The 13,511-nt window shown below is 42.4% G+C and overlaps 1 protein-coding gene across 1 annotated transcript in view; it reads left to right on the forward strand.

Annotated features, from left to right (window-relative positions):
• The window catches only part of col4a6 (collagen, type IV, alpha 6), a 224,809-nt gene that overhangs the window by 157,456 nt on the left and 53,842 nt on the right, over positions 1–13,511 (forward strand). Inside the window, exons 5-10 of the mRNA XM_070449551.1 lie at positions 8,509–8,688; positions 8,760–8,879; positions 10,970–11,026; positions 11,364–11,399; positions 11,496–11,615; positions 12,000–12,035. Coding sequence (XP_070305652.1) covers positions 8,509–8,688; positions 8,760–8,879; positions 10,970–11,026; positions 11,364–11,399; positions 11,496–11,615; positions 12,000–12,035 — 549 coding nt within the window. The remainder of the gene's footprint in view (positions 1–8,508; positions 8,689–8,759; positions 8,880–10,969; positions 11,027–11,363; positions 11,400–11,495; positions 11,616–11,999; positions 12,036–13,511) is intronic.

A 13,511-nucleotide genomic window follows, 5' to 3' on the forward strand; every position in this document is an offset into this window, starting at 1 on the left:
TTCTCTGTCTCTCTTTCTTTTTCTTTCTCTCTCTCTCTTTCTTTTTCTCTCTCTCTCTTTCTTTTTCTCTCTCTCTTTCTCTCTCTCTTTCTCTCTTTCTCTCTTTCTTTTTCTCTCTCTCTCTTTCTTTTTCTCTCTCTCTCTTTTTCTCTGTCTCTCTTTCTTTTTCTTTCTCTCTCTCTCTTTCTTTTTCTCTCTCTCTCTCTCTCGTCCAAAGGACGTTGCTGTCGGTAACGTCTTAGTGGGTTGAATGTGGTAACCCTTCAAAATACAAACAGTGTAGTTATTCCCTCCGTAAAGCAAACAAACAGGCAAAACGTCAGTACAGAGACAAAGTGGAGTCACAATTCAACGGGTCAAACACGAGACGTATGTGGCAGGTCTACAGACAATCAATGATTACAAAGGGAAAACCAGCCACCTCGCGGACACCGACGTCTTGCTCCCAGACAAGCTAAACACCTTCTTCACCCGCTTCGAGGATAACACAGTGCCATGGATGTGGCCCGCTCCCTGTGGGCTCTCGTTCTCCGTGGCTGACGTGATGAAGACATTTAAGCGTGTTAACCCTCGCAAGGCTGCCGGCCCAGACGGCATCCCTAGCCACATCCTCAAAGCATGTGCAGACCAGCTGGCTGGAGTGTTTACGGACATATTCAATCTCTCCCTATCCCAGTCTGCTGTCCCCACTTGCTTCAAAATGTCCACCACTGTTCCTGTACCTAAGAAATTAAAGGTAACTGAACTAAATGACAGTTTTTAAAATGTATTTAACTAGGCAAGTCAGTTAAGAACAAATTCTTATTTACAATGAAAGCCTACCCCGGCCAAACCCTAACGACTCTGGGCCAATTGTGCATCGCCACTATGGGACTCCCAATCACGGGCAGTTGTGAATCGAACCAGGGTTTGTAGTGATGCCTCTAGCACAGAGATGCCGTGCCTTACACCGCTGCGCCACTCGAGAGCACCTTGACTATCTCCCAGTAGCACTCACTTCTGTCATCATGAAGAGCTTTGAGAGGCTAGTTAAGGATCATATCACCTCTACCTTACCTGACACCCTAGACCCACTTCAATTCGCTTAATGCCCCAATAGATCCACAGACGATGCAATCGTCATTGCACTGCACACTGCCCTATCCCACCTGGACAAGAGGAATACCTATGTAAGAATGCTGTTATTGACTATATGCACAGCCTTCAACACCATAGTACCCTCCAAGCTTATCATCTAGCTCGGGGCCCTGGGTCTGAACCCCGCCCTGTGCAACTGGGTCCTGGACTTCCTGACGGGCCGCCCCCAGGTGGTGAAGGTAGGAAACAACACCTCCACTTCACTTATCCTCGACACAGGGGCCCCACAAGGGTGCATACTCAGCCCCCTCCTGTACTCCCTGTTCACCCATGACTGTGTGGTCACACAGCCTCCAACTCAATCATCAATTTAGCAGACGACACAACCATTGTATGCCTGATTACCAACAATGACGAGACAGCCTACAGGGAGGAGGTGAGGGCCCTGGCGGAGTGATGCCAGGAAAATAACCTCTCCCTCAACGTCAACAAAATGAAGGAGCTGATCCTGGACTTCAGGAAAAAGCAGAGGGAGCACGCCCCTATCCACATCCACAGTGCCTCTTCAACCTCAGAAGGCTGAAGAAATTTGGCTTGGCACCTAAGACCCTCACAAACTTTTACAGATGCACAATTGAAAGCATTCTGTCGGGCTGTATCACCGCCTGGTATGGCAACTGCACCTCCCACAACCGCAGGGCTCTCCAGAGGGCATCACCGGTGGCACACTGCCTGCCCTCCAGGACACCTACAGTACCCAATGTCACAGGAATAAGATCATCAAGGACATCAACCACCCAAGCCACGGCCTTTTCACCCCACTATCATCCAGAAGGCGAGGTTGGTACAGGTGCATCAAAGCTGAGAATGAGAGACTAAAAAACAGCTTCTATCTCAAGGCCATCATACTGTTAAATAGCCATCACTAACCGGCTACCACCCGGTTACTCAACCCTGCACCTTAGAGGCTGCTGCCCTATATACAGTTGAAGTCGCAAGTTAACATACACTTAGGTTGGAGTCATTAAAACTCGTTTTTCAACCACTCCACAAATTTCTTGTTCACAAACTATAGTTTTGGCAAGTTGGTTAGGACATCTACTTTGTGCATGACACATGTCATTTTCCCAACAATTGTTTACAGACAGATTATTTCACGTATAATTCACTGTATCACAATTCCAGTGGGTCAGATGTTGACTGTGCCTTTAAACATCTTGGCTTTAGAAGTTTCTGATAGGCTAATTGACATAATTTGAGTAAATTGGAGGTGTACCTTTGGATGTATTTCAAGGCCTACCTTTAAACTCAGTGCTTCTTTGCTTGACATTATGGGAAAATCAAGAAATCAGCCATTACCTCAGATAAAAAATTGTAGACCTCCAAACATCTGGTTCATCCTTGGGAGCAATTTCCAAACGCCTGAAGGTACCACATTCATCTGTACAAACAATTGTATGCAATTATAAACACCATGGGACCATGCAGCTGTCATACCGCTCAGGAAGGAGACACATTCTGTCTCCTAGAGATGAGCGTACTTTGGTACGAAAAGTGCAAATCAATCCCAGAACAACAGCGAAGGACCTTGTGAAGATGCTGGAGGAAACAGGTACAAAAGTATCTCTATCCACAGTAAAACAAGTCCAATATCGACATAACCTGAATGGCCGCTCAGCAAGGAAGAAGCCACTGCTCAAAAACCGCCATAAAAAAGCCAGACTACGGTTTGCAACTGCACATGGGGACAAAGATCGTACTTTTTGGAGAAATGTTCTCCTGTCTGATGAAACTAAAATAGAACTGTTTGGCCATAATGGCCATTGTTGTTTGGAGGAAAAAGGGGGACGCTTGCAAGCCGAAGAACACCATCTCAACCGTGAAGCACGGGGGTGGCAGCATCATGTTGTGGGGGTGCTTTGCTGCAGGAGGGACTGGTGCACTTCACAAAGTAGATGGCATCATGAGGGAGGAAGACTATGTGGATATATTGAAGCAACATCTCAAGACATCAGTCAGGAAGTTAAAGCTTGGTTGCAAATGGGTCTTCCAAATGGACAACGACCCCAAGCATACTTCCAAAGTTTGGCAAAATGGCTTAGGACAAGAAAGTCAAGGTATTGGAGTGGCCATCACAAAGCCCTGACCTCAATCCTTTAGAAAATTTGAGGGCAGAACTGAAAAAGCATGTGCGAGCAAGGAGGACTACAAACCTAATTCAGTTACACCAGCTCTGTCAGGAGGAATGGGCCAAAATTAACCCAACAATTTAAAGGCAATGCTACCAAATACTAATTGAGTGCATGTAAACTTCTGACCCACTGGGAATGTGATGAAAGAAATAAAAGCGGAAATAAATCATTCTCTCTACTATTATTCTGACATTTCACATTCTTAAAATAAAGTGGTGATCTAACTGACCTAAGACATCCTTTTCACTAGGATTAAATGTCAGAAATTGTGAAAAACTGAGTTTAAATGTATTTGGCTAAGGTGTATATAAACTTCTGACTTTAACTGTACATAGACATGGAATCACTGGTCACTTTAATGTTTACATACTGCTTTACTCATTTCATATGTATATACTGTATTCTTTTTTACTGTATTTTAGTCAATGTCACTCTGACATTGCTCATCCTAATACTTAAATATGTCTTAATTCCATTAATAAATTTGATTTCATTTAGTTGAAGTGGTCAGTTGGTTAATTAAGTACAATATTTTTTACTAGTTTGGACATTACTACTGCCGGTTTGAAACTTTTGAAAAAGCTAACATACTGGTGATAGTGATGGGAAATTCTGCTCCTTTTATTGACTCAGATATTTTTCGACACGTTTAGGCAAAATAACAAAAATGTCAACTAATTGTGTTATTTGAGTTAGTAATGCCCAGAGCACGCAGGACCGCCTACCGGCAACCAATGAAATGAAAACTCAAAAGTCATGATTCTATGAGACTCTCGTTCACGTGTCTTTCACCACAGGGGACTTATTGGAGCTGTCATTTGTGACTGAGACTTGTAAACGTGTGCTTTAAACAATGCACATTTGTTGATTGCTAGGCATACAAACAAGATTATTTCTTGATATTTGATACAAACGAGGTCTAGTTGTGGCCGCAACCGGACTAGATTGTGAACCACTCTTGGCGGAATGCATCGCTTGACTGCCGTGAGGATGATAAGTACAGTAGCCTGACGACTCACACTAAATTCTTCCGCTGCTCTGTCGTTCGCTAAATAGCCTATTGTAAAAACTCACGACAGTGTGCGTGGCGTTGTGTTTGGCCGGAGCAAGGAGTCTGGGTAGCCCGGCAAAGTGATAAGCACAGTTGTTCGCAAACTGCAGCTCCCCAAACAATTTGTTTCGAGTTTATTGAGCAGAGGCTGTGTATGATAATCTAAGAAAGCTGTGTCCATCATAGCATTAAATAATCAATGAATTGCAGTCATTCTTGCACCATGCGATCAATGATAATTTCTAAACATGTCTCTTTCTCTATGCTAATGATCCATTTTCCAGCGTGCATATGACAAACAGTCGGTGGTCGGAGCACGTCTTTGGAGCCGCTGAGCCGGAGGAGCGTGTATCAGTCGTAGGACTCATTGCGGCCAGCACTAGCAGGTCAAACGAACTACTAAAATGAACGAGTCACTCAGAAAAAACGATTTATGACTCTCAAGTCAGTAGAAAGAGGTGTTTGCAAACTGCACTTCACTATAACATAAGTGCATGTGACAGATGGGAGCAATAATGCATGTTATGTTGCACTCTTCAGTTGGCGCCTCTTTCCTATATTAAGAGGGTTGAACAATGGTTGTTGTGATATAATGCTCACTTCATTGAGAATGTATGTGCAGTTGAAATTTGGCCATAGAATCAATGACTGGAAAATACGTATCTTCACCTTTTTTTATTTTATTCAGCACCTAAAATGCTCCTGATGACATCTTTTCAACGTCATTTTGTTTACTGGGAAGGATGATCTTTTCTCTTATTTGCCGGCCAGGTCAGCACAGTCCCCAAAAAAACCTTAGGCGTTCCCCCTCCTACCTCCTATTGCCCCCTCCACCTCCTATTGCTTTCACCGTGGACATACTTTCACTGGGATCACAGAATAACATTGTGTGATGTCTTTTCTATTAAAAAAAAGAGAGCTGGTTTTAATCCATCGAGCAGATGGATGCTTCCAGAACCCTCTTCAGAGAGCTACTGTAAGGGCCTAACAGGGTGAACTCTGTCTCTGTGTTAGGTAAGAGGTCTCTGTTAAGGTGTTTGCTAGACATTAGTCGAGACGTGGAGAACGACTGAGAGAGTTATGTCACAGTAGTTGTCAAAGTGTCATACCTAACAAACACCTTTACAGTGACCTCTTATCTATCACAGAGTAAAAATGTATTCTATTTGGCCTTGGAGGGAGAGAGAGGGAAGGGAAACAATCAGACAGACAGGCAGGCAGACAGACAGAGGAAGAGAGAGAGGGAGAGAAAGGGGTGAGAGAAAGTGGCCGACTTGTCTACCCCAACGATGTATATATACACTAGATGACTGATAGGGGGTGCTGTGTTGAAGTCACCATGCCCACGCCATTGTAAAAAACAATAATTGGGAAGCCAAATAACTGCATTTATTCATGTACATTCGTTTTTGCCACATTTATTATATTACAGACAGCTTAATCCATACTTGTAAATTATATTATGTGAGTTAAACATACAAATAAAAAACATTTAAAACATTTTCCTTAAAGTATATATTTCTGAGTTTACTAATGTTACTGTCCCCAATATAACAACAAAATATTTAATATTTTGTCCTTGAAATATTTAATTTAAATACTGTAGAATTCTATTCACTCCTATTAAGGACTGCTCCTACTGAGGAATGCCAATATGGCCGACCGGTTGGCCAATACATAGCATCAGCAATCCAGTGTTTATATACATCATTGGACCAACTGCTACATACTTGTATGTTTAGAACCAGGTGTGAGGCCTTTAAGCAGATCACTGCCTACACCTAACCGCTCCCTGTCATTAAGACCTATGTAGATGGTTAGGGATGGAGAAGTCACCCTTAGGCACAGATCTAGGATCAGCTTACCTTCCCAGAAACCTTAACCACTAGGGGTGAAACACCCTAACAGACCTTGGATCAGTGTCTATGGCAAGTTCATTCTACTCTCATTGTAAGCAGCAGGGCTAGCATTAGCCGTTGGTATCAGCACCAGTGGGAGTTTGTGACTAAAGTCGAGTCTAACCACTGATACAGGGTCAGATTTGTATCTCCATATATGTCAGGGTAAGAGGTAGAGTAATCTGATCCTAGATCTGTGGTTAAGGGCAATTTCTACATTCTTCTGGATAGCTCTGGTCCTGGCCAGGTTGATAGGGTTGTGTCTGGAGACAGATGTTATATATCTATAGGACCAGGTGGTGTGGTGCAGAAATTACCCCTCTGTGTTTAGTTTGTAAACTCTGCCTTCCACTAATGGAGGGGTGTGTGAACTCTGAATTTGCTGTCTGAGTGTGTCCGTCACGTGTTTTTGAGTCATCCCAGTCGAGGAATTCACTAAAAGCTCAGACTCTCTCCTGACTCGTCTTAAGAACCCTTCTCCCCCTCACCCCCTTCTCTCCTCACCCGACCGAATGTGCTCCCTGCCCCTCATCCACACCTCTACTCACCCTCTCCCCTACACCAAAGTGATCCCTGCCCTCTTTATACAGCTGGTGTAAATTAGGACTATGACGATCACATGTCAGGGTGTTAGTTTAACACTCCCCTAATCCATCCACCTCAGATTATTACTGGCTGTCACAGAGAGAGAGTTTTACTACCATTGGCATCACTGCTTTTAACTGTCATCACTTGGGGAGGGCAATAACTACTCTCTGTCACCGCCCTGTGGTGAAGGTTGGGTAATGCATGTTTAGATCTGTTGTAGCACTGTCTGTCTTGCACACATTTGTAGGGAAAATATCAGTTTAGGCAAATATACACTTCCACACACACATACTGTGTAGTCTCTCTCTGTCTCTTTCTCAGAACCAGAATATCACCATTTGAATCCGATACCCCGTCTATAGCCACAAGCCTCAGCATGCCCACAGTGGAGTCTCTTTATCGCTATAGACCTATAGCACAATCACCACCACATCTAGCTCCGTCTATATACTGAGGGGTTCTGTAGAAACTTGCTTCCTCGCCAAAATGTCACACCAAGGTTATTATAGTAAACGAAAACTGAAACTAAAACAAATACTAATCATGAAAAAACAGCTTCGTAAACTGAAATAAAATAATTAACAAACCGGTTTGAAAAACTACTGAAACTATTATCTTTGACTCGAAAACAAAACTATATTCAAATGAAAACCATCATGAATTATGTTCCGTTTAAGTTTTTAACCTGATCAAAAATCGAATGGGGTTTTCAATGGCGTTTTCAAACTTTTGGGGGGGTATTCAAGCTACTGAAGCTGGTGAATAAATCCAGCCATGAGATGGCGATGTTTCAAATAGGCCTAGCTTGTGAATCATTATAGAATAGGAAGAGGCAAAGTGAGAGGCTTGACTCCACCCCTCTGTCTGCACGAAAATACAGCGAGAAGCAGAGGAAGTGGGTATTTTTTGTATGGAGGTCAATGAGAGAATGTCAAATTTGGTAAAAAATAAAATGTACAGTATTTGCTCATTTGCTACTTCAGGCTTATTTGATAGAATAGCTGTAATGTTTAGGTCCTTATGAATGTACTGATATAAGTGGATGCACATGGCATTCCTGCAACTTTGAGAAAAACTATTTTATATCAGAGTTGTGCCTGTTGTTCACACGTGTATCTGCCCTCTCATTGGCTAGAATGACAGTGCTTGATCCCGCGTCCTCACCGCCTTTGCAGACATTTATTCCCATTATTATTGCGGTCAGTCCAGTATCTTGTCAGTATATAGATCATCTTTGATCACAATTACTAGCTATCACTAGCTAAATGGGGAAAAATATAAATAAAACTAATATAAAAACACAGAACTATAATAACCTTGCATCACACACACACACACACACACACACACACACACACACACACACACACACACACACACACACACACACACACACACACACACAGAGATAAAACTAAAACAAGATGGACACCTTGCAATTTGTCGTTGAATGTTCCCTCACGTTTAAACTCCCTCTCCTCCTCCTCCCCAAACGTAACCTCTACTTCCCTTTCTTTCAAGGACTTCCTATGATGTCATATATTTGGTCATGGAAGTTAACATCCACTCTTTCACCATCTCCTCTTCTTTCTCCCTCCAGAAGAGGAGTCCTCTTTTGAGGATATAGGACTGTACTCTACCTATCCTGCACTCCAAGCTTAGGTCCCTTCTCACCATGTATTTCCCCTCTGTGTCTCTCCAGGGGCGTCCAGGGGCCTTGGGGCCAGTAGGACCCAGTGGACCAGAGGGCTTCCCAGGTGACCAAGGGCCTTCAGGGCCCAAAGGAGAAAAGGGTCACGTCGGACTCGGGGGCCCCTCTGGGCTGAAAGGAGAAAAGGGGCCTATGGGCGTACCAGGGTTCCCAGGAACCGACGGAGTCCCAGTGAGTATTGTAGCGCACGCACGCACGCACACACGCACGCACACACACCCTAACCCTATCTTTCTCTCTAGGGTCACCCAGGTGCGGACGGTGGCAGGGGTCTACCGGGAGCAGACGGGTGCAACGGTACCCAGGGAGACCCAGGTCCCAGAACTCTAAACGGAGGGATACCTGGAGCTCCAGGACTCTCTGTGAGTAACATCTATTATCTAAACTGTCTACGTGCTACTATACTATTATCATCTGTAGCTGTAGGGTTGTCCTCTGTGGCTCAGTTGGTAGAGCAGGGCTTTTGCAACGCCAGGAGAGTGGGTTTGATTCTCTGCACCACCCATACGTAAAATGTATGCACTAAGTCGCTTTGGATAAAAGTGTCTGCTACAGTGCCTTCAGAAAGTATTCACACCCCTTGACTTTTTCCACATTTTGTTTTGTTATAGCCTGAATTTAGAATAGATTACATTGAGATTTGGTATCACTGGTCTACACACAATACCCCATAATGTCTAAGTGGAATTGTGTTTTTACAAATTTTGACAAAGGTATTAAAAATGAAAAGCTGAAATGTCTTCAATAAATATTGAACACTTTTGTTGTGGCAAGCCTATACAGTTCAGGAGTAAAACTTTGCTTAACAAGTCACTTAAATAAGTTGCATGGACTCTGTGTGCAATAATAGTGATTAACATGATTTTTTTATGAATACCTCATCTATGTACTCCACACATACAATGATCTGTAAGGTCCCTCAGTTGAGCAGTGAATTTCAAACACAGATTCAACCACAATGACCAGGGAGGTTTTCCAATACCTCGCAAAGAAGGGCACCTATTGGATAGATGGCAAAAAAAAAAAAAAAAAAAAAAAAAGCAGAGATTGAATATCCCTTTGAGCATGGTGAAGTTATTAATTACACTTTGGATAGTGTATAAATACACCCAGTTAATACAAAGATACAGGCGTCCTTCCTAACTCAGTTGCCGGGGAGGAAAAAAATAGCTCAGTGATTTCACCGTGAGGCCAATGGTGTCTTTAAAAAAGTTACAGTTTAATGGCTGTGATAGGAGAGACCTGAGGATGGATCAACAACATTTTAGTTACTCCACAATACTAACCTAAATGATAGAGTGAAAAGAAGGAAACCTGTACATAATACAAATATTCCAAAACATTCATCTTGTTTGCAATAAGGCGCTAAAGTAATACTTTTTTTTAAATGTGGCAAAGCAATGTACTTCATGTCCTGAATACAAAGAGTTGTTTGGGGCAAATCCAACACACCACATCACCGAGTACCACTCTTCATATTTTCAGGCATGGTGGTGGCTGCATCATGTTATAGGTATGCTTGTCATCGGTATGCTTGTCATCTTTTTTTGCTACGCACAGGTAAAATCCTAGAGGAAGACCTGGTTCAATCTGCTTTCCAACAGACACTGGGAGACAAATTCACCTTTCAGCAGGACAATAACCTAAAACACAAGGCCAAATATACACTGGAGTTGCTTACCAAGACGACTTTGAATGTTCCTGAGTGGTCTAGTTAGAGTTAAGACTTAAATTGGCTTGAAAATGGCTGTCTAGCAATGATCAACAACCAACTTGACAGAGCTTGAAGAATAAAATAAAAAATAGTGATGTGCAATAGTTGTACAATATAGGTGTGCAAAGCTCTTACAGGCTTTTATGTAAATGAGGTATTTCTGTATTTCATTTTCAATACATTTGCAAACATTTCTAAACACATGTTTTCACTTTGTCCTTTGGGGGTGTTGTCTGGGTGAGATAAAAAAATATACATATTTCATCCATTTTGAAAACAGGTTGTAACACAGCAAAATGTGAAATAAGTCAAGGGGTATGAAACATTTCTGAAAGGCACTGTAAATGGCATATATTATTATTGTTCTTATTATCATGATTGTAGAGTATCTTTGTACTGTAAGACGAAATGATCTAGTGTAGTGTGTGTTGGACCAAACTGGATTCGCTGTGGGTAACAACTATCATTTACATCAGTACTATATGACTGTAACGAGAGTCATCTATTAACAGGTGGCAGTGGTTAGAACGCCGGGCCAGTAACGCCGGGCCAGTAACCAAAGCATTGCTGGTTTGAATCCCTGAGCTGACTGGGGGTGGGGGGTCTGCATGGAGTGAGCTGGCAGCCGGAGGGTTACAGGCTTTAATGTGCTATGATCTCTCTCTCTCTCTCTCTCTCTTTCTCTCTCTCTCTCTCTCTCTCTCTCTCTCTCTCTCTCTCTCTCTCGCTCTCCATCAGGGGCCCACTGGTCCTAAAGGACAGAAGGGAGAGCCTGTATACGTTGGACTCAGTGGGGTAACAACACCACACACACACACACACACACACACACACACACACACACACACACACACACACACCACACAACACACAACACACACACCACACATATGGATATTATCAGGAAAAGTTTGACATTGCTTCCTCTCCCTCCTCCCCTACCTCATCTGTCCTATCCTGGAGATTGTTTAGAGAAAGGGGATGATGTTGTTGCTTATATGTCATCCATTGAGGTCAGTCTGACCTGAGACGGACTCTCTTTCCTTCCTCCTCCGTCCCTTCTTCCCCGAGTCTATGTTTATAATGAACTGGGGCCAGTTGTTTAGCTCACAGTTTATCTGTTTCCTTACAGGGAGTTCCTGGTCGGCCTGGACTGGATGGTGTACCTGTAAGACATCTCCTTACTACACATCAATATACTGGATCTCTTCCTGTATATGTAGTGTATTTGATAACTTGGTGTGTTCCTGACCGGGTTCCTAAGGGTTCTATGTGTTCTGTGTTCCTGACCCGGTCTTCTTGCGTTATGTTTCTCTCCGTAGGTCCAAGAGGTCCAGACGGAGGTCCCGGTGACTTCGGCCCCAGAGGTCCTGATGGATTCCTTGTACGTACACACACACACACACACACAAAAACACACACACACACACAAACACACACACACACACACACACACACACACACACACACACACACACCTGTCTATGTTGATCTAGATACAATATACCGTTAATATACTGTATGTACTCAGTATATTACAGGAACTATTTTATCCCAAACAGTGTCATGACAACCTTTGCATTACACAGAGTGTTTGTCATGTTTAATCTACACATTGGTTAATAAGACTAAAGCCAGTGACTTGGGGGAATATACCTCTCTTATTGTCTCTTATTGACTGTCTATTTTACAATAGAATCTAATAGATATAATAGATCAGTCTTCTCTCCAACTGACTTCCTGTCTGTGTTGTGTTGTTTTTCTCCAGGGTGCTCCAGGCCCCCCCGGTCCCCCTGGCCCTGTAGTAAGTACTGGACAACACTAGATAGGGGAAAACTCCTGACCCTTCAGTAGTTATAGGCCTGGAGTTTTCCTGCTCCGCTAACATGATGCCCCTGGCCCTTTAGTAAGTGCTGGACAACACTACAGTGGTGGAAAAAGTACCCAATTGTCATACTTTTTACTCAAGTAAAAGTAAAAGTCACCAAGCAAAATACAGTACTACTTGAGTTAAAGTCTAAAGGTATTTGGTTTTAAATATACTAAAGTATCAAAAATAAAAGTATAAATCATTTCGCATTCCTTATAATAAGCAAACAAGACTGCATACTCCAACATTTTAGTGTTTAGTGATTCTGTCAGTGTGTGTGAATTGGACCATTTTGCTTTCCTGATGAGCATTAGAAATGTAACGGGTACTTTTAGGTGTCAGGGAAAATGTATGGAGTAAAAAGTACATTATGTTCTTTAGGAATGTAGTGGGAAAAAAGTCAAAGTTGTCAAAAATATAAAAAGTAAAGTACATATACCCCAAAAACCGACTTAAGTAGTACTTGAAAGTACTAAAGGTTTACTTAAGTACTTTACACCACTGCAACACTAGACACGTGACCTGAAAGTCCTGCTCAGACTGAGGCTGTCCTAATATGGACACCGTACTGACCTCAGAGACAGCCTGTCTGCTCCATAGAAACGAATAAGGATCTCTATGGTGGAGACAGTGTAATGACACCACCAAACACATAGGGGGGAGTGTGTACTAAATAACTAAAAGCTGTGTACTTCATGTTGCTTTTGTCATAATGGAGATTGTCTGTTGTTCATTCCAAGTTATTGCCGACAGATGCTATGTAAATTCCGTCCATATTGGGGACTTTTGTTACTGGTGACTTATATGGAGACTGTTACAATGACTATACAGTACCAGTCAAAAGTTTGGACACATCTACTCATTTAAGGGTTTTGCTTTATTTTTACTATTTTCTACATTGTAGAATAGTAGTGAAGACATCAAAACTATTAAATAACACATATGGAATCATGTAGTAACTAAAAAAGTGTTAATCAAATCAAAACATATTTTATATTTGAGATTCTTCAAAGTAGCCACCCTTTGCCTTGATGACAGCTTTGCACACTCTTGGCATTCTCTCAACCAATTTCATGACCTGGAATGTATTTCAATTAACAGGTGTGCCTTGTTAAAAGTTAATTTGTGGAATTTCTTTCCTTCTTAATGCGTTTGAGCCAATCAGTTGTGTTGTGACAAGGTAAGGGTGGTATACAGAAGATAGCCCTATTTGGTAAAATACCAAGTCCATATTATGGCAAGAACAGCTCAAATAAGCATAGAGAAACGAAAGTCCATCATTACTTTAAGAAGGTCAGAAGGTCAGTCAATGCAGAACATTTCAAGAACTTTGAACGTTTCTTCAAGTGCAGTCGCAAGAACCATAAAGAGCTATGATGAAACTGGCTCTCATGAGGACCGTCACAGGAA

The sequence above is a fragment of the Salvelinus sp. IW2-2015 genome, linkage group LG3 (assembly GCF_002910315.2).
Source record: "Salvelinus sp. IW2-2015 linkage group LG3, ASM291031v2, whole genome shotgun sequence".
In the NCBI taxonomy this organism is placed as follows: domain Eukaryota; kingdom Metazoa; phylum Chordata; class Actinopteri; order Salmoniformes; family Salmonidae; genus Salvelinus; species Salvelinus sp. IW2-2015.